The sequence below is a fragment of the Erpetoichthys calabaricus genome, chromosome 15 (assembly GCF_900747795.2).
Source record: "Erpetoichthys calabaricus chromosome 15, fErpCal1.3, whole genome shotgun sequence".
Lineage (NCBI taxonomy): Eukaryota > Metazoa > Chordata > Cladistia > Polypteriformes > Polypteridae > Erpetoichthys > Erpetoichthys calabaricus.
This window is the reverse complement of record NC_041408.2, coordinates 29,024,909-29,045,633: the sequence shown is the minus strand read 5'-3', so window position 1 is coordinate 29,045,633 and position 20,725 is coordinate 29,024,909. Positions and strand designations below refer to the sequence as shown.

The 20,725-nt window shown below is 39.3% G+C and overlaps 2 protein-coding genes across 5 annotated transcripts in view; both read left to right on the top strand.

Moving 5' to 3' along the window:
* Positions 1 to 5,412, top strand: part of cct4 (chaperonin containing TCP1, subunit 4 (delta)) — a 30,399-nt gene extending 24,987 nt beyond the window's left edge. Inside the window, exons 12-14 of one of the 2 annotated variants that reach the window (XM_028820115.2) lie at positions 74 to 308; positions 3,743 to 3,856; positions 5,224 to 5,412. In XM_028820115.2, the coding sequence (XP_028675948.2) occupies positions 74 to 308; positions 3,743 to 3,856; positions 5,224 to 5,238 (364 nt within the window). In that variant the 3' untranslated portion in view covers positions 5,239 to 5,412. Of the gene's footprint in view, positions 1 to 73; positions 309 to 3,742; positions 3,878 to 5,223 lie in introns of both variants that reach the window. The other variant, XM_051919689.1, reaches the window with a different exon arrangement.
* Positions 5,413 to 14,592: 9,180 nt separating this feature from the next.
* fam161a (FAM161 centrosomal protein A) overlaps positions 14,593 to 20,725 on the top strand; it is a 48,396-nt gene continuing 42,263 nt past the window's right edge. Inside the window, exon 1 of one of the 3 annotated variants that reach the window (XM_051919681.1) lies at positions 14,593 to 14,936. In XM_051919681.1, the coding sequence (XP_051775641.1) occupies positions 14,772 to 14,936 (165 nt within the window). In that variant the 5' untranslated portion in view covers positions 14,593 to 14,771. The remainder of the gene's footprint in view (positions 14,937 to 20,725) is intronic. The other 2 variants (XM_051919680.1, XM_028820113.2) reach the window with 2 other exon arrangements.

Sequence of the window (20,725 nt, the reverse complement as noted above, 5' to 3'; positions counted from 1 at the left end):
AAAAAATTCAAATACAAGGAAATGTATATTATTTTAAACTTCCATAAGCAGAGTATAATTCTTATTTTGACAGGGCTCTGATTGCTGGTGGTGGAGCTCCAGAAATTGAACTGGCTCTGCGTTTGGCAGAATATGCTCGAACACTAAGTGGCATGGAGGCATGCTGTGTTCGAGCTTATGGTGATGCCCTTGAAGTCATTCCATCCACTCTTGCAGAAAATGCTGGCCTGAATCCAATATCTACTGTCACTGAACTGAGAAACAGACATTCACAGGGTGAAAAGACTGCTGGCATTAATGTTCGAAAGGTAGGTTATCAAGGAAGATAGATTACTTTCCTATTAGAGTGACAATCTATTTCATAATTTTTTTTTCTTTCAATAAGTTGGCCTTGGTATGATTGTGTTTTTTGTTTAGCACTGTCAGTAGTGTGTAAATTCTTAGTCAGTGTTGGTTCTTGCAGTTTTGAAACAAAATGGCTTATAATAATAAATTGTTATTTCTAGTAAACCATAAGAACCATTAGCTCAATAAGTAATCAGTTGGTAAAATAATTAGACACAAAAGTTAACTAATCAGTCACCAGCACAAAGGGTTGGAGGATGTTGGATAGAAAAGGTAAAAATGACAATAGTCATGGATATAAAAAAAAATCATATATTTGTTTTGGTCTTTCATATACACTTTTAGTACTGTACACAATATCTAGTTCTTGAGATTATTTCAGTGCAAGTTCTCATTTATTCAAAAAATATTATAGACCGATTTTAGGATATGTCCGGTTGGTATAGGCAAAGTAGACCCCCCCAGATTCTATGTAGATGTGGATTTTTTTACAGAATTACCCAACAGAACCACAAGCTAACTGGTAACTTAAGGATTATGAATTTTCCTTACTGTAGGTGATATTCATGTTCATGCCCATATCCCAACAAAGTGAATCTGGGGAAATAAAAACTGTTTTATAAGGAATAATCATGAAATTTGCATTCTGTTTTGACATTCTATCCATCTAGCAGGATTCATTTTTCCTGAAGGTTTTGCCATTTCTTTATCATAGTAGCTGTTGGTGCGTAAGGCAGGATCAAGCATGGGTCAAACGCATGCCAAAAGATCTCTCGGTACAAAAGTTTGTTTTAAAAGATTTAGTGAAAATTCAAAGCAAATAGTCCACATAAGAATAAAGAAAAAAGGTTGTTACACACATAGAATAAAAGGCAAAAAAAGAGGAAAAATGTTTCTTTTCTCAACTTAGCTTTTCTTGTCAAACTTCAGTTGTTTCTATACTTAAAGATGCTTTATTTCACCTTCAGTACACTCTAAACATATGGTACTGCACGTTCAGTAGAGCATGTTAACTTTCGTGCATAGGACATGTTAAGGCACGATTTAAAACCGTGTGCCCTCAGTCACTAACTGAGGTAATCTATAGTTGGAGAGGCTAGAAATAGTTAGAATATACCAATTCAATTCAACTTATGGGGGGCATAAGAACCTCCCTTAGACTATGCACTAATAAATAGGTAAACATTCAATAAATAATAACTTAAAGTAACTAGCAAATGGCTCTTCCAGTCCTTGATGATTCTTACCTTTTGATTCTTTATCTATGGCTTAAACATCTTCCTTAATCAATAGGCTCTCCACGATTCATTATTTATAAACTTGCTAAAAGAAGTGCCTAAAGCTGTTGGTCTAAAAACATGAGGTTTCAAAAAAGAACCACTCAGAATCTGGATTAAATTATCCACAGTGCTGGAATACCATTTTATGTTGTATTTTGCTTTAAAACTCAATTTTTCTTGTGCTGCACTTTCTATTTTTAGCTTTTTAAAATAGGGAACCATTGACTGCAATCTAAAAAATTTTAACTTCTAATCACCATTGTGAAACGATAGGTAGTCATTGATTGTGTTAAAGGAATACTCCACCCAACCATTTTTTTTTTATGTTTATTACCCTGTGCACAGTGGTGGCAGAGGAAAAGTTATGTTTTCTTGGAGAAAGTGCAAAATAAGAGAGATTCTCAAATGGGGTGTGGTTGGAGGGCAGAGAATCTCTCATTTACTCATGTTGCTAGCTCAAAACATTCAAAATAGATATTTTTTTTTTTTTTTTTTGCTAAAATGTTGTTTAAATAGTGTGTTAGTGAGCCCCAATCCCCAACACGATCACAAAAACACAGTCCTTGATCTACCTCCAAAAGTATCACAAAAACTGGTCCCTCTCTCTCTCACCAGTGCACTGCCCTCTTCCAGTCGAGTGTTGGCTCTTTACCACCCAGCTCCAACTCGCCTGAGTAAGGGAGTGCGGTCCCTTTTATTACAGACCCGGGAGTACTTCCGGTGCCAGGGTGATTGCCTGATGGAAGTACTTCCGGGTCACACGGAAGTCCATTATTTGAGCAGGGAGATAGTTTCCCTGGTATTCCCTCTTGCGGCACCCCGTGACCCCAGCAGGGCTGCCCTGCCAGACTATATTTCCTGGCATGCCCTGCTGGCTTCCCACTGGGTGGGGATATTTGGGAATGTTGCCATCTAGCATGCTGGGGGAATAACAGTTCCCTAGTGACCTCTCTACTTCTGTAGGGGCTGTCTGTCCATCTCTTCCTTCCAGGTCTGCTTCCTTTCCTGGCCAGTATGTCCGTCCAGCCCATGTGACATCTACAATAGTTTTTAAATTATCAGGGGTTATGTAAACAGTAAACTCAAACTTACAGAAGGACTTTTTCATTTATTTGTTGGTTAAGAGTCCTATCTTCAGTTCAAAAAGTCTCTTCCATGAGTCCCATTTTTGAGAATCTCTTATGTAATATTTCTCAATACAGGGGATAAGTAACATATAAAATCATTTTTGAGTAGAGTATTCCTTTAAATTGGTAGTTAACAGCATTTTACTTACAGAAGATTGGTACAGATCATTTGTATTTATTAAAAAGGACAAATTTATCATTATACTTCTAACAAAATTATTAAAAAATGGTTATGTAAAATTTCAGCTCCACCCCTAAAATAGTAACTATTGATATACAATGTATAGAATTATTTGAAAAGATTCTTCATCTTAAGTTAGGTGGTATCTCACATTCTGGTTTCAGAGAGCAGTATGCTTGCATAAGTTGCCAATGCATAAATTTGGATGATGGAGAGGTGGGGTTTGGGGAGTTTTAGACTCCTGTTTCATGAAGTTGTGTGGTAAAGTTGGGAAACCTATTATTAGTATTGTGCTCTCTTGTTTAATAAAAAAGACAATAATTATTTGTCAAGCCACAGTATTATTGCCTTTAATCTACATCTGCTTTTCCAGGTGAGGCTTGTGGTGTCAACATACCAAACTGGCTTCTCTACCCTATTATCTGTGCTAGAGTCCAAACACTTCTGGGGAGCACATAGGTGCCACTGAGCTAGCTTTTAACATGTTTTGGGTCTGGCACTTTATCTACTTGCACTGGAAAATGGTAACCAAAAATTAAAGTTCAAATGAAATAATAGAACATAATTTAATTAATATAAGGAAAACGCTGATCTCCATACATAACATAAACAAGCACATGTTCATTTTTAGATTGACATTAATGCAAAGTAGGCTGTGGGAAATAATTGTAAATGTTTTTGAAAGAAGAAACCAGGAGACCTATGGCCCCAAATGAAATTTTATTTCTAATTGCTCCCTCAGGTTACTTTATTGGACAATATTTAAAACCTCTGAACTGAGACACTGTTTTAAACCTTTTATGTTACAGGGGGGCATTTCAAACATCTTAGAGGAGCTGGTTGTGCAGCCTCTGCTGGTTTCCATCAGTGCATTGTCTTTGGCCACTGAGACTGTGCGTAGCATTCTCAAAATAGACGACGTGGTGAGTATTATTTACTAGCAAGTGTTTGTTCTAGAAAAAAAAAAAAAACATTTTACAGTGGAAACCTAGTTCATGCTTTCTGTAAAATTATTTTTATGTAATGTTCTCTTTATATTGATCAGTTATTGAAAGTTTACAAAGGGTCTATATAAAAATGTATTCCTATCCTTAGTAGCCTAATCTTAAAGTTAAATTCCTTTAACTGTGTGAGTTGCTAAGAATCACCGCGTTTTACAAGCACACACAAAACTGGGTTAGGTTGAGTAACCTGGTTTCTTAAAAATCCGCATTTACATAGGCAGGTGCACTATTGGAGTTTTCCCTTTCCCAGGTGCTCCAATGTCATTAAACTGCATAAAAAAGGTTTAAACGTCATTATTGGCTGCCGTGAATCCAAAGACAAGCATAAAGCATATGAAAATGTTATTGGATTGCATGCAGCACACTATTTTTTCCTTGGCTGTATGAATGAAGAATGTAGAGGAACAACGTTGCCTTACACCCAGTGCTGCTTTGATAATAATAACCCAGATATTTTTTCTTCAATAAAAAAAGAAACATTTTGTTAGATTACTCAGTCTGACTACATAATACTTTGAACTTGATACCAGCTGTGTCGCTGGCTTCAGCACTTATTAGGGGATTAGCTCACAATTTCTAATAATGCCATTACTTCCACATACCGTATGTGTTAGATGGAAAAGTGGTAGGGAGGTGGAGCAGTCCTCCATGCAAGTCAGAATGCACAATGAGAGGAAGCAGGGCTGGGCTCTTGGGGATCTGGAACTGGAAGCCTAAGTCCATAGGCCAGGTTGGAGGGGATTGGGTGGGGCCAGCACTAGAAGATGAGAGGCTGGACACTTGAGATCTGGCATAAAGCAATGCCACTGCATGTTACTGACCCAAATCTGCTCCTGGAATTGTACACTGTACATTCAGCTTATCAACACGGATTTAGCAAATTTCTGAAATGCTGAGACAGTGTATTTCAAACAGGAGAAGAGATAATGTGATTGCCTGAGCATTTGCCTTAGGAAATTGATCTTGTGGATACTTCTACCTGTGGCTGCTGACAGCATGGTCTCTAAGCAGGTGAACAGAGTGCAGTGCGCATGTGCAGACTACAGAATATTTAACTTTAACCTGATTTAAGGGTTTACGTGGCCAAATGACACGTTTCTCATGGAGAAACATACGTTTGTTAACCAGGTTTCTCACAGACCATCAACCCAGTTGGTCAAACTGGAATAAAGGTTTACATGGCATTTTGACAACCAGATTTCTGTTAAAGTGTTACTAATGTGCATGTAAAGGCATTAAATGTTGTTTATGTATGTATGTAATTTTTTTTCTCTATCTTTCCACAGGTTAACACACGGTAAAAAGTTGGCATATTAAATAAACAGAGAAGCATCCAAGAACTTGGTGTTTTGTACAGCAGGCCAAGCTTAAGATCGGAGTGAAATATTATGGACTGAAACCAAATACCTCCTATACTGTCTCTAGGCTGTGTATCTGTGTTAATTACTTAATTTAATAAACATTTTGAAAGTAAATACGATCTGGGTTTGAATGTCTTCCTTTTTGGTTTTGAGAACATCTTTATGGATTTTTCCTTTTTTATTTAAATGTATAGTTACCATAAGTAACACCACTCCTAGCAAGCACTTCTAGCACTAATCACAGTGGCCATGTTCTTCTCTCATTGATCAGGAATACCAGGCTTTAGTAAATGGATGTGTACGTGTGTGGTATGCAATTTGATCTTTTTTATTAGTATTCTGCAACATTTTGTATCTTTTTAGCAATTAGTAAAACATTACTTTGAAGTTTATTTTACAGTAGAAAGCAACAGAAATCAGTTTAATTTCAGTTGAGTTGCTGGAAATAGGTAAATGTGTATATTCAGTCTGGATTCTGTTTCGGCTAAATACAGTGGTGATTATTTAGATATTCAGCTTGCAACTGTAAAGTATCTCTCTCTATTCCATCAGTGTAAGGACAAGTTGAATGTAATGTTACCTCTTTACCTGTATATCAGGCTGAATTTTCTCATTCTTCTTACCTGAACTCATTTGTGTGTCCCTTCAAAGTGATCCATTTCTTTCTTCAACAATAGGGAAAAAGATGTAAAGCCTAACAGGCTTCATTAGTAAGAGCCAGTGACTGAAAGTTGGTGTGTGTTTGTGACATCTGGCACTAGCTTGTAGTTCTTTCTTTTCAAATCGGTGTTTTATTGTGTAAGCAATCATTAGTCCAAATTGTAACTTGGTGCCTTTGATTGTGATTGTTTAACAATAAACTTTAATTTGTATGGTAATTCTGGAGAGCTGTCTATTGAAGGCCAGAACTATATTGCATTTTGAAGCTATATACAGGTGCTGGTCATAATATTAGAATATCATGACAAAGTTGATTTATTTCAGTAATTCAATTCAAAAAGTGAAACTTGTATATTAGATTCATTCATTACACACAGACTGATGCATTTCAAATGTTTATTTCTTTTAATGTTGGTGATTATAACTGACAACTAATGAAAGTCCCAAATTCAGTATCTCGGAAAATTAGAATATCAATTAAGACCAATGCAAAAAAAGGATTTTTAGAAATGTTGGCCAACTGAAAGGTATGAACATGAAAAGTATGAGCATGTACAGCACTCAATATTTAGTTGGGGCTCCTTTGGCCTGGATTACTGCAGCAATGCGGCATGGCATGGAGTCGATCAGTCTGTGGCACTGCTCAGGTGTTATGAGAGCCCATGTTGCTCTGATAGTGGCCTTCAGCTCTTCTGAATTGTTGGGTCTGGCGTATTGCATCTTCCTCTTCACAATACGCCATAGATTTTCTATGGGGTTAAGGTCAGGCGAGTTTGCTGGCCAATCAAGAATAGGGATACCATGGTCCTTAAACCAGGTACTGGTAGCTTTGGCACTGTGTGCAGGTGCCAGGTCCTGTTGCAAAATGAAATCTGCATCTCCATAAAGTTTGTCAGCAGCAGGAAGTATGAAGTGCTCTAAAACTTCCTGGTAGACGGCTGCGTTGACCTTGGACCTCAGAAAACACAATGGACCAACACCAGCAGATGACATGGCACCCCAAACCATCACCGTCCGTGGAAACTTTACACTGGACCTCACGCAACGTGGATTCTGTGCCTCTCCTCTCTTCCTCCAGACTCTGGGACCTTGATTTCCAAAGAAAATGCAAAATTTACTTTCATCAGAGAACATAACTTTGGACCACTCAGCAGCAGTCCAAAGGCGAGACGCTTCTGACGCTGTCTCTTGTTCAAGAGTGGCTTGACACAAGGAATGCGACAGCTGAAACCCATGTCTTGCATACGTTTGTGCGTGGTGGTTCTTGAAGCACTGACTCCAGCTGCAGTCCACTCTTTGTGAATCTCCCCCACATTTTTGAATGGGTTTTGTTTCACAATCCTCTCCAGGGTGCGGTTATCCCTGTTGCTTGTACACTTTTTTCTACCACATCTTGTCCTTCCCTTCGTCTCTCTATTAATGTGCTTGGACACAGAGCTCTGTGAACAGCCAGCCTCTTTAGCAATGACCTTTTGTGTCTTGCCCTCCTTGTGCAAGGTGTCAATGGTCGTCTTTTGGACAACTGTCAAGTCAGCAGTCTTCCCCCTGATTGTGTAGCCTACAGAACTCGACTGAGAGACCATTTAAAGGCTTTTGCAGGTGTTTTGAGTTAATTAGCTGATTAGAGTGTGGCACCAGGTGTCTTCAATATTGAACCTTTTCACAATATTCTAATTTTCCGAGATACTGAATTTGGGACTTTCATTAGTTGTCAGTTATAATCATCAACATTAAAAGAAATAAACATTTGATTAAACATCAGTCTGTGTGTAATGAATGAATCTAATATACAAGTTTCACTTTTTGAATGGAATTACTGAAATAAATCAACTTTGTCATGATATTCTAATTTTATGACCAGCACCTGTAATTGGATATACTGTATAAACAAGGATGATTAGCCCCAGATTTGTCTTTGGTTTATGAAGTAGGACATATTCGACTGTATACTTCAACTATCTATATAATAATTGATTTCTTTCCACCCAACAGTAACATTCAGTGGAGTGTATTCAGCATCAGTGCTTGCCATGTGTCATCTATTGGAATATATTTTGCAATGCATGTAGTAATGCATTGCATTTTTCATTCAAATTGATGGTGCATCACAAACATTAGGCCTGCTGTTGATAATCCTACACCAAATGCTATCTAACAGGCAACAGGAAAACTAGCAATAGCTGTAGAATACAAACCAAGTTTTGTCCAGCAGTTACATTATATTGGGCATAGTCAGTGATAACATTAGCGATATCCTGTCTGTTGAAATGTATCTTGTAGTGCATTACGTTTTTCATTCCAATGGACGATGCATCACAAACTCAACTTGATTCAGTTTGTGTGTAGCACTCATCACTGCATTGAGGTAAAATACCAGTATACATTTTTACTAAGTACCAATTATTGAATTAGTACACATACAGACACTGATGATTTACACACATAGGAAATTTGAAACAGATTAACATAAATGCGGATTCAGCGGGTTGGAAAATGGATGGATGGATTAACATAAATGGACCTCTGCACTATCATTGTTCATGAATTAATTCTATGGCCAGTTGACCACAGGGGCTTTGGGGATGTGTGGCAGCTAGTGGCTCAGAAAACATTGTGCAAGTACAAGAAAGATGAGATTAGATTCCACTAAATATCAACAAACTCTTTTGAAGGACATCACATATCCTGGAGAGCGTAGCTTAAAAAGTAACAACACAATGGTCCAAAATGCACTTTGAAATGTACTATGAAGTTCTTCAAGAAACACAAGGTGATTCAAATCCCAATACTTGAACATCATTGAAAATCTGTGGTTTGATTTTAAACGCGCTGTGCATACAAGGCAGCTCAGTTGAGCAGATGGAAGCAATTTAAAGTAGTCTTCCAAACTCCAGACGCATATCGAAATGTGAAACAAACGGCGATGTGGGATTTTGCTTGTTAAGAGGTTTTCTGATTAGCACTCAAAATTCATTTGGAGATTTCCTGTAAATGTTGATTCGGCTTTCCCCTGAAGGGAGCAGTTACAGAGTGAGATCACTGTCAAAAATAACGTAATAATTTACAACAACTTTACATTTCACACGTATGAATTATGTTTGCGCTTCTCAAAATTATGATTGCTTTTGAAAATTACAAGGAACTCTCAAGTGTGAACAAACTGTCACGTGAGTAGGTCCTCTGTCCAGGTCACAGGACAGGACAGAGACTGAGCTCGGGGGGGCGGGGTGCTAAGTTTAGAGGGGCTTTCAGACCCGCCCATGTACCGTTATCAGTTTTTGCATAGTTAGATGTGGGCAGCACGGAGTTTGTCACCCCATCTCCTCCTGTTTGTAGGTGTGGACAGATTAACTTGATCTGAAAGAAAGCACTTCTTTGTTTTACTCCTGAAATGATTGGTTCAAAAAATGATGAGTAGGCTCCAAAATATAACTTACCTTTATCACAGTTTAATAGGAAAAATAATTACTGTGAAACCCACAGATAAGATGGCGTGGGGGTGATTTAAATTAGTTGGAGGTTGCAGATAAAGTGGATGATACATGCCCAAATGGCTCTAATAATAAGAGCAGATGAAGGTAAATGATTTCACTAAACAATAATACTTTATTTGATGACAAGAGGAAGCTAATGGTGGTTTGTAGTAGAATAAAGAAATAAATACTAGCTTTACAATGAATCTATAAGAAACGGAACATATTAAATAATTTGGTAAAATACACAAAGACCCCCCAAAGGTAATGCGAAAGGACAAATTTCCCTTCAGGGATCAATTAAGTATCAATTATTATTATTAAAAAGGGTCAACAGATTAGCAATTTGCTGTGGTTTTAGTGGTGAATTAATTATCACATTATTTTAACAAAAATCAACCCATGATCATGAAACACAATTTATTTTCAACCTCTGGGCACAGCCACAAGTCAAGTCAAGTCGGGGAGCATGCACTGGTACAGTGCGTTGCCGCACCCACTATACGACGAAACAACTCGGGATCCTGGTTGGCAATCCCCCAGGCAGACATGAGGTCCAGTCCCACCCTCCAGAAATGAGCCTCTATCTGCCTCGGCCAGGTGTTACGTGGGCGACTCCTTGGCCTGGTCCAGCCACTCAGGTCCCCAACAATGAGGATCTTACAAGCTGGATCACCTTTGGGGAAACGTGCCACATGGCCGTAGTGTCGTAACTGACACTCCCTCACAATGCAGGTAATGTGCCTCATTCGGGACTCCATGAGCAACTGCTCATTCGACACAAAGTCAAACCAGCGGTACCCAAGGATATTCCGGAGAGACACAGTACCAAAGGAGTCCAGTCTTCATCTCAGGTCACTGGATAGCGTCCATGTCTCGCAACCATATGACAAGACAGGAAGCACCAGAAGTCTAAAGACTTGGACTTTCGTCCTTTTGCACAGATATCGGGAGCGCCACACAACCCTTTCCAGTGACCTCATGACTCCCCATGCTCTCCCAATCCGTCTACTGACTTCATAGGAAGAGTCACCAGAGACATGAATGTCACTGCCAAGGTAAGTAAACCTCTCAACAAGGTCAACACTCTCCACAAACAGTCACACTGCTGATGGCTGTGCCCAAGAGGTCATTAAAGGCCTGGATCTTGGTTTTTATCCAGGACACTCACAAGCCCAGACACTCAGACTCCTTGCTCAGTCTCTCGAGAGCCCTGATCAGAGCCTCCATTGACTCTGCGAAGATCACAGCATCGTCAGCAAAGTCAAGATCCATGAATTTTTCTTCACCAACAGATGCCCCACAGCCGCTGGACCCCACAACCTTGCCTAATACCCAGTCCATACAAGCATTGAACAGAGAAGGAGCAGAACACACCCCTGACAAACCCCAGAATCAACTGGGAAAAACGCAGAGGTCCTGCCTCCACTCTGCACAGCACTCACAGTACCAGTGGACAGCCTGCTCATGATATCCAGGAACCTCGAGGGGATCCCGCGAACCCACAGGGCAGCTAGATCAACTGAGTCGAACGCTTTACGAAATTCGATAAAGGCTGCAAAGAAACTCTGCCAATATTTGAGTTTGCGCTCCATTAGAAAACATAGTGCCAGGATGTGATCAATGGTAGACTTCTTAGATATAAAACCAGACTGCTTCGGTCGCTGGTAGCAAGTGATCACGGATCCTATTGAGGACGACCCTAGCAAGGACCTTACCCGGCACAGAGGACATTGTTATCCCCCTGTAGTTGCTGCAATCCAGGCAATCACCCTTCCCTTTCCAGATAGGGACGACAAGTCCCGTTTTCCACTCAGTTGGGATGATGCCAATCTTCCAAATGGAAGCAAAGATTGCTTGCAATGCCAGGATGACAGCCTTACCACTAGCCTGGAGAAGTTCACCCCGGATACCACAGATCCCTGTAGCCTTAACCCCCGCTGGTTCACCACCTGTGAAATCTCAGTGAGATTGGGTGGTTCACAGCTAATTAGAGGATCAACCTCAAGAACCGTGGACCCATAGATATCCAATGTCCTAGCCGGCGGAGCAGCTATGAACAACTGCCCAAAGTAGCCAGCCCAGCGGGTCACAACCACAGTAATACAAAATATTGTGGAAATACGTCTTAAAAATAGTTAATTAATTACAATTCAAATCTTCACACTCTAAAAACTGTGCATCAAAGCACCATAATTTATGTGAAATGAAATAATATTACTTAAAGCCCACGAACTGTAAGGATGTAACGGCATGTTAACAGTTCATTTAAACAAAAGCTTTGCGCAGAAAGAAGGTTGTTCTAAAATGCATAATAACTTTATATCGGAGTGAAACCGCAGACCGCAATACCTCTGACATCAGACACGGAACGCCCATAGCGTCAGACAGGAAAACGAAGAAGTGCTTTGGCTGGGCAACAGTAGTAGAATATTGCAGCATCTACTTGGGCGACAGACTCCGAGATACCCACAGTTAACTATGCAAACGTAGAGAACGTTACATGGGCGGGTCTGAAATACTAACCCCGCCTATGAAAGTACACGCCCCTCTCAGCTGTGCACTCCGCCGCCTTGGCCTGAGCTCCGTTTCGCAACAGTTCGTTCAAGCTTGAGAATTGTACTCATAATTTAGAGAAATGAAAGCGCAATTCACACGTGTGAAATGTAAGTTTGTCGTAAAGTACTGCAATTTATTTTTGATGCGATGTCAATCCATAAGCAGGCGCCTAAATCAGCCGAATCAACCGTCGCGATCAATAGAATCGGTCAGTCACACGCAACATGCCTCTCATCCAAAATACTTCATTCTATTGTCATTTAGCGTTAATATCGAACTTCTTGTTTTCGCATCGGTCACTTTACTCCTTAGTTAAAAGTTTTTTTACCGAGCTTTTTAGCGAGAAGTGGTGCTTCACAGCGAAACCACAGTGTTTTTATAAAGCTAGAGAAAACGATCACCATTCATTGCTTCGTACGTCATTGGAAAGCGTTCTGCTTCTGTCATCAATTTGTTCTTCTACATTTCCCCACACTTAAACCATAGACATATATAGATAGACGCCGCATTCACTGTGTTGCCCAATCGAAGCGCGTCCGCCATATTGCGAGTGGCAAAAGTGCCATTTAAATTAATACAGGTAGACACGGAAACCAGGTTTTCTGATGAAAAAACAATAAAGTTTAAAACAGTATTGTTTACATACAACAGATTTTGGCGAATCGTTTAAATGCAATTATTTATATCCATTTATACACTACTGCGGTGGGTTGGCACCCTGCCCGGGATTGGTTCCTGCCTTGTGCCCTGTGTTGGCTGGGATTGGCTCCAGCAGACCCCCGTGACCCTGTGTTCGGATTCAGCGGGTTGGAAAATGGATGGATGGATGGATTTATACACTAATAATAGCAATTATTAAATAATAATAATAATAATAATTATTATTATTATTACTATTAAATAATTCCTCCCATATAAATAACATTTCTCGGACTGCCTTGTTCCATCTCCGAAACATTTCTAGACTTCGTCCTATTCTTACACAACACAGTACTGAAGTATTGATTAATGTTAGAGTCACCTCACGTATAGATTTCTGTAATGCTATTCTATCTGGCATCCCACAAAAACGTATCCATCGCTTACAACTTCTTCAAAATTCTGCTGCCAGGATAATAACCTGCTGTTGTAAATCCACTGAACATATTACACCTATTCTCTCTCAACTTCACAGGCTCTCTGTTAACTACAGAATACAATACAAAATACTGCTCTTAACATTTAAAGCTCTCCACAACCTCACTGATCTCCAACAGACTGACACTCCTCTCGCTCACTCAGATCCTCATCTGCAGCTCCACTTTCTGTACCGCACATCAGACTCAGTGCTATGGGAGCTCGAGCGTCTCTCATTGTGCTCCTCAACTCTGGAATTTTCTTCCCTCTCATATTCGTCAGCTCGATTCAACAACACATTTTAAAACTACCCTTAAAACTTATCTTTTCAAACTGGCATACCAATTGTGAATTTTGCACTGTTACTGCCAGTTATCTTTGTTTGTCTTTCTTTTAACAGTGAAATGATACACTCAATGACAAAAACAAACAATTTTATCGTATACAAACTGGTTTAATAATTTCTGCAAACATTTCACTCATTCCTCTCTCAATCTCTCTCTCTCTCACACACACACGTGCATACACACACACACACACAATGCGGTTACTTAAATATATACATGATAGGATCTAAAATCCATGAAACAGAACTGTCTTATAGCTTTTTCCGCGTGTTGCCACTCTGTAATTTGAGAGTATTCAGTCTGGCAATATGGTGCAGCCTTAGTTTGTGGAAGACTGACACAACTGAAGACATGAACATAAAATGATGGTTGTCAATTTCAAACTGTGTTTCTTCAACGTGCTCCTTGAGAAAAAAACACATCATCTGAACCAATCTCAGCCCGAACAAACTGATTGATCAAAGATACACTGACAGCTTGTCCTAATGTCGACTGTCGGATAACACGCTCAGCTACTTTGACCACCTTGACTGTACCCTCAGAAGGAGTCATTAAACCTCACTTTGTTTTTTAATGTGAGCAAGTGGTAGCTTTGATCATATGATGCCGATACAGCATCTGTTAGCAAACTAGCACGGCACACATCATAAGACAGCTTTCTCAAAATCCCGTCTAAGGGCTACCTCTCACTGCTTCCTGAGGTGGATTTCTTTGGGAAACTTGAAAGTTTGAGAAATGTTAACAGCTAGCAACAATCTACATAGTTAGTGACTAAATACGTTTAGGCAAAACGTTGTTTGGAGGCTCACTTGAGCACATAAATGCATAGCTTTGCTATTTTAGCCTGGTGTAGCTAAAGTTAAGATTATAAAACGGGATTTTCTAATGGCCAAATATAACCAAAACAATTGTTCAGCTTTACCTATGAAATGTAATCCCTGTGATCTGGTTTGGAGCGTACAGCGGTTTGTACAATCCCAAGCAGCACATGCGTGAGGCATCTTTACCCATTACTTCACGCCACAGCAGTGCCACCCGCAATATGGCGGCGACGTTGACGTACGATGCTGCTGGTCATGAGGCGTCTAGTAATTCTATGTCTATGACTTAAACGGTCAGGTCGTGATGTTGCGGTAGGGCTTTTATTTTGAAACGCGCCTTTGTACATGTGACAGGAAGTGGTGCTTTCGTGTTGCTTATTGTTGCCAGTGGTTTCGAACTGACGCTTCACTCCGGCCTGGGTGTGTCCAAACGGAGGTTTGTGCTGAAGCTGTTCATTCATTCGACTTTCCGTTGATTACGGTAGTGGTCGACTGAAATGGATGATTTACACCGGGCTAGCGTACTGGTCACCTCCTGCTTCAAAACTCCGGTTCACCCACAAACAAAAACACCGGTTGCTCTGTACGAGCGGAAGAAAGTCTGCAAAGCATGTAGCTGCTTCCAGGAGTCGCTGCACAATATGCGGGACCACGAGAAAGAGGTACGAGTATCTGTCTACTCAGTAGCTTTAGTGCAGCAAGTGTTCCTCGTGATATCTCGTTATAGAAGACGCCAGCCTAACGACGTTAAACTTCTGTTGGCGGTATTGTGACACGCGCCACCAAATAACAAGTTGGCTAAACTTGATAATCAACGAATACAACACGACCTATAAGTCTGTAAACACCCGTTAGCGATCTCCCTTTTATGAATTCGGGAAAATCTGCCGACGAGCACTTTCTTAGAGAAATAGCAGACCCGCTCAGCAAGAAAGCCTTCAGTCAGTCAGGGCTGGGCCAGAAATAGTCATCGCTGTAAAGCTGAATGTAGCTCAGATGAAGCATCCAGACAGCAACGATGTAAAAGATACTTTGGGGTTTTATCCCAAATATTTGTTAATTGTTTACTTTATTTAATTTTTTTTTTTATTCCAGGCCTTGATTTACTTTGAACAGATTTGAAAAGCAAATCACATAGCTGTAGAATCCAAAGAGTTTTAAATGAATAAAAAAACTTTATTTAAAAAATAAAGTTGCTCCTGGAAGCAATTATTTGGGAGTTGACTCCAATGGCCGCCAACTGAGCAAACTGCAGACTTCTAGAGTTTAAGATTAGGGTTGTGTGACGGTTGCCTAGCTCCAATAACTGCTCCTTAAGTCAGCTCCAGGTACAGTACTTGGAGTTCCAGAGTGGATGGTGTACACTGCAGAAATATCAGACTCGCTTGAAGAGGTGTTGGTGAAGCCTGCAGGGTGTCCTTACATTGTGGTGTGTGTATGAATCCCAGTACCCCAGGACAGTTATGGGGACACTGTGCCGTCCTTCAGATGAGAAGTAAAACAGAGGTCCTGCCCTGTAGGCATAAAAGATCCCTGGGCGTCTTTCAAAAAGAGTACGGTGTTTGTCCAATGTCCTGGTTAAATTGCCCACCTGTTTCTGGTCATTCTGCCCCCACCCCCAAATCATTCCCTATAACTAACCGCCTGTCTCTCACTGCCTCACCACCTAATAGCTAATGTGCGGTGAGGATGCAGGCACATAAATGGTTGTCGTCATATCATCCAGATGATTGAATCACATTCATGGTGATTAAAGTGGTTAAATCTTTGACAATAGCCTCAATGGTGTGGATTTGCATGCTAGACGAATGAGAGAATATTAAAATGAGTACAGAGACATAAACAGCTTTAAATATTATTCAGAGATAACAGATAAAAACAGACAGTAGCTAAAATAAATGGAAGTGAACGCAACTAAAATTTCCTTGTTCTGTTGTATTTTGACAATGCAAAATGACTTTGAAAATAACGCGCTTTGTCCCAGAACAGTCTAAAATAGGGCAAGCTATGCTAACTTGTTCCCCCTTCTGTTTTAAGCTCTCATGGACAGCAGGCTTCTTTGAATCCTACGTTTGTGTGGGCTTGTATATGAGAGACAATAATAAATATTTCTGGACTGTAAGTTTCAAAAGATACTGAGTAAGAAATTCCTATTTAGAACTGTAATGCACTCTACTCTCTTCTATTGTGTTTGCACATGGCTTAAAAAAAAATACTGTTAATGTAAGAATAAAGCTGCACACAAACGTCACTCTTGACAAGTTAGAAATATTTTGAAAGTATGAGGCTAATACATGACTGCTGCTGCAATAATCTGAAATTACAGGTAGTGTAGCAGGGCGGTAGTTGCAACTTTTCAATGCATAAATACTAATAAAAGGAGACTAATGTGGGTTATCCATCCATCCATTATGCAACCCGCTATATCCTAACTACAGGGTCACGGGGGTCTGCTGAAGACAATCCCAGCCAACACAGGGTGCAAGGCAGGAAACAAACACCGGGTAAGAGTGCCTGCCAACCGCAAATGTGGGTTATACTCAATTATTTTAATGTCAACGAATAATTACTGACAATTGATAGGTGGTTTTCATCCCTTTTTGTACACTGAGCACCATTTATCTCAAGATTGGATATAACTGCAATAAACCCGTAACAGCCATTTGTTAGTTAGTAAAGTTCTGTTAAATTGATGGAAGTATTTTTTTTTTTTTAATGTTAAAATGTTTTCCTAAATATATTGGAGCATTGACAATGGGAGGTTCTATTATAAACCCCACAAGCTAAACTATTAATGGAATATCCGGTTCTTGTTCAGAAAGCGGACGCCAGTTGAGACGGCCTTCCCCTCGCCCAAACACTAACCTTAAGGTAAATAAAATTAGGTCCCTGATGTTAAGTCACTGTTTTAGGGCTAAAATGATAACAGAAAAACCTATTTATATACCTAATCTTAATTATTGTGAAACAACCAAGTGGTGTCCGCTTTCTGAACAAGAGCCAAATATTCTAATTACTTCTATAAAATAGATAGATAGATAGATAGATACTTTATTAATCCCAATGGGAAATTCACAATATATATAAAAATATATATATATAAAAATAGTCCCAGTTTATGATCTGCCATGTAGTTGGTAAGGCATGGAGGGCAAACTGTTTCAAACTGAACGTACTGAATGTATTAAGTGAAGCCTATATAAGTTTGCCATAGAGCAGAGGTCTAGGGCAAACTTCTATAGGAGGGCACCAGTGGCTGTAGGTTTTCATTCTGTTTTATTAATTAGTGCACTATTTTTGCTGCTAATTAACTTCTTTTGAATTCATTTTAATTGACTTGTTTTTTTAAGATTTGTTCCCCTGAATTTCTTCACTGTTCCTCTGAATTGCTTCATTTATTTTCTTAAATGGCACCCAAACAGAAATGAAATGTTAAGTGAGTGAGCCAACAGAAGACCAACAACTAAGTCAGGGCCTCAAACTCCATATCCGATTTCACTCCAGTCAGTTGCCTAATTAGGCTCTGATTCTTGTCATTAATTAAACCCATTCTTTAATTCCATGGCTTGTTGCTGCTCTCATTGTGTAATAGCATACATTTCATAAATTGCTGATTTTTCTCTTTACTAAGAGCTCTGTTAAAATGTTTTGAGGACCTGAGCGGATCAGCATTCCTGAGACCTTCACCTTTCTTTATTTTCAGATATTGTATGATCAACACAGTTTGCTGGTCATATTTTGGTTAATTTTCTATCTCATTATTGTTTGGTTGCAAATTAAGGAAAAAGAAACAATTCAGGGATTTGAATCTTTAAGAGCAAGTCAAATAAAAGTAATTCAAAACCAGTTAATTAGCAGCAAAAACAGGTCACTAATTAAGAAAAGTGTTAGAATGAAAACCTGCAGCCACTGGGGCCCTCTAGGACCGGAGTTGGAGGCCCCTGCCATAGAGAAATAAAACAACTTTTAAGTATTGAAAGTAACTGAAGTTTAACAAGAAAAAGCTACGATTGTAGAAGAAACCCTTTTTCTCTTTGTGCCTTTTATTCTGCGTGTGTAGTAACTTTTTTGTGATTTGTTCCTTTTTATGTTTGCACTAAATTTTTAGAACTAACTTTATTGTACTGAGAAATTTCTTTTAGTATGCATTTGACTCAAGCTGAATCCTACCTTGCTAACTCAGGAGCTGCTCGAGTTTTGGGAATGTGGAAAAGACTCGGCTACAAAACCTATAAAATATGAGCGCTCAGATAGAAGTACACAATTTGATCTGTTCACTGACTTCTGGATATTCTGTTCCATATGGCCCCTTAGCCAAACCCAACCTCTTAATAGGCTTTGCTCACTAGCTAAGAAGATGTGGAGATACTATTTTTACACTTGCTAACCTCTTAGTATTATTACATAAGTCACAGATGGCAGACTCAATTTTGAGGGGGTCTTCACTTGCTAGCATCTTTGAAACATTTCTCATTAATGAAGTAAGTTTCAAGGGGCTGCCTAATATTTGCAACAAAATGTTTTATATATTTGTTCCATTTGAAAGATCAAAATACTTTTTACATTTTTACACTGTATTTGCTTTACATTTTCTTGTCTTTAATTAGTTTTTTCAAGCAAATGTTTTAATTTCTTATCAGTATTTAAAAATTTTAACCTTGAAGATGTTTATTACATGACATTTTAAAGGCTTTTATTATTTTATCTTGTTAGTATTGAAGTTAATTTTTTAAGAGGGTAATTTTAAGAAAGTTACTATGCGCACATAGTTCCCCTGAATTTCTTCACCGTTCCTCTGACATCTATTATAAAAAAAATCCTGGAAGGCAAAAGCAAGGCTACGATATGTGATCTTCTCGGAAGTTCTCTGAAGACATTTAAAAGACCCGCGAGACAAAAGTGACTTGCCACGGTGCGTCTTGCGGGGACCATAAACATGAGACTTGGTGCCAAGAGATTGTCCCAGGGCCGTCTCGCAGGGACGTGGAACATGAGATTCTTGCAAGACACGCCCTACTTACAAAAGATATCACATATGAGCACGCCCATCAAAAAAAACTGTCGTGTAAAAGCACGTAGTACACACAGATCATGTGCTCTCAGCACATATAAAGCGTATAAGGACAATACGGAGAATAGAGACCCAAAGGATTTGGAGAGAAAAAAAGGCAGATAAGAGATTATGAAAGCAGTGAAATTCGAAAGGCTCAAACAAATGATGGCGCGATGCAGAAAAAGATACAGAATATGAAAGCAGTAAAATTCAAAAGTATTGTAGCGTCCCAGCCAGGTTGGGGGCTTTTTGGTTTTAAGTGACTGTTAGGTCCGATTGAGGGAGGGCGGAGTACAGCACGGAAGACTGATAGCGGGGTATTGATTGAAGCGGTAAGGGGGGGGGGTGTTGGAGAGGGTGCTAGAAAGTCGTGTTTGGGGTTAGGAAGTCGGCGTTTGTTCAAGTAAATCTTTTGTGACACTTTATCATGTTGGTTACTACAATATCAAAGAAAAGATAGAAAAGATCGCATTACTGCAAACAAAAGGCGATTAATCATCAGAACCAGGTGTAATTGAAAAATATAGCAGGACAAATCGAGTTTAGAAATAAAAGGCAAAGAGTAGACAAAAAAGTCTTTTCACATTCGCATCATTCAATGCACAAAACATGGATTTACACAATAATGGACCATATGCTATGAGAATCTGTGGTCCCGAAACAGTTTAAGCAACGACAAGTTAAATTTCAAAGAATACACAATTCGGTCGGGTGTATATTGATGATCACGGAGAAGCGATGCAAATTTTAACAGGCAAAAAGAAAGGTAATGTATATACTCCGCGAGTAACATTACACACCAAAGGAGATCGTGATATGCCATTCGTATTAAAATGTTTACAGTTTACCGTGAGAATAGCTTTTGCTATGACAATAAATCACAGGGACAAACATTAGAAAAACTAGGATTATTTATTACCGAAACAGAAACAATATTTACTCACGGGCAGTTATATGTTGCGTGTCACAATGTGTCTCCAAAAAATTTTGTTTTTAATGAAGCTTTAAAGTAAAAGTGCAAATAATGAAATTGAAACAATTCCAAAGCAAGGCGAAGCCCCCTATTTTGTATAAAAAAAATGCATAAACACCAGGTAACCTCTGTCATGTCAGTAATTTTAGAATATTTTGTGGGAGGTCATTAGGTTAAAGAAAGGGGCCTTTAATGTAGCAGGGAGATGTCTTCATTTGGATAAAAGAAAATGTTCTTTTTTTCACTGAGAGGAACTGTCCACCCAAAATCTCAGCAGCTGAAATGTGTATGGGGAAGTTATGTGTTTAATGTCGAATACCTTTTGGGTGTCCTCAGAAAGTTCAGGATTACCATTTAGTGACTTGAGTAGAACAAACTGAATGTTGTCCATGTGTTCTTGGCAAGGTTGGGGTTCAGCTCTGAAG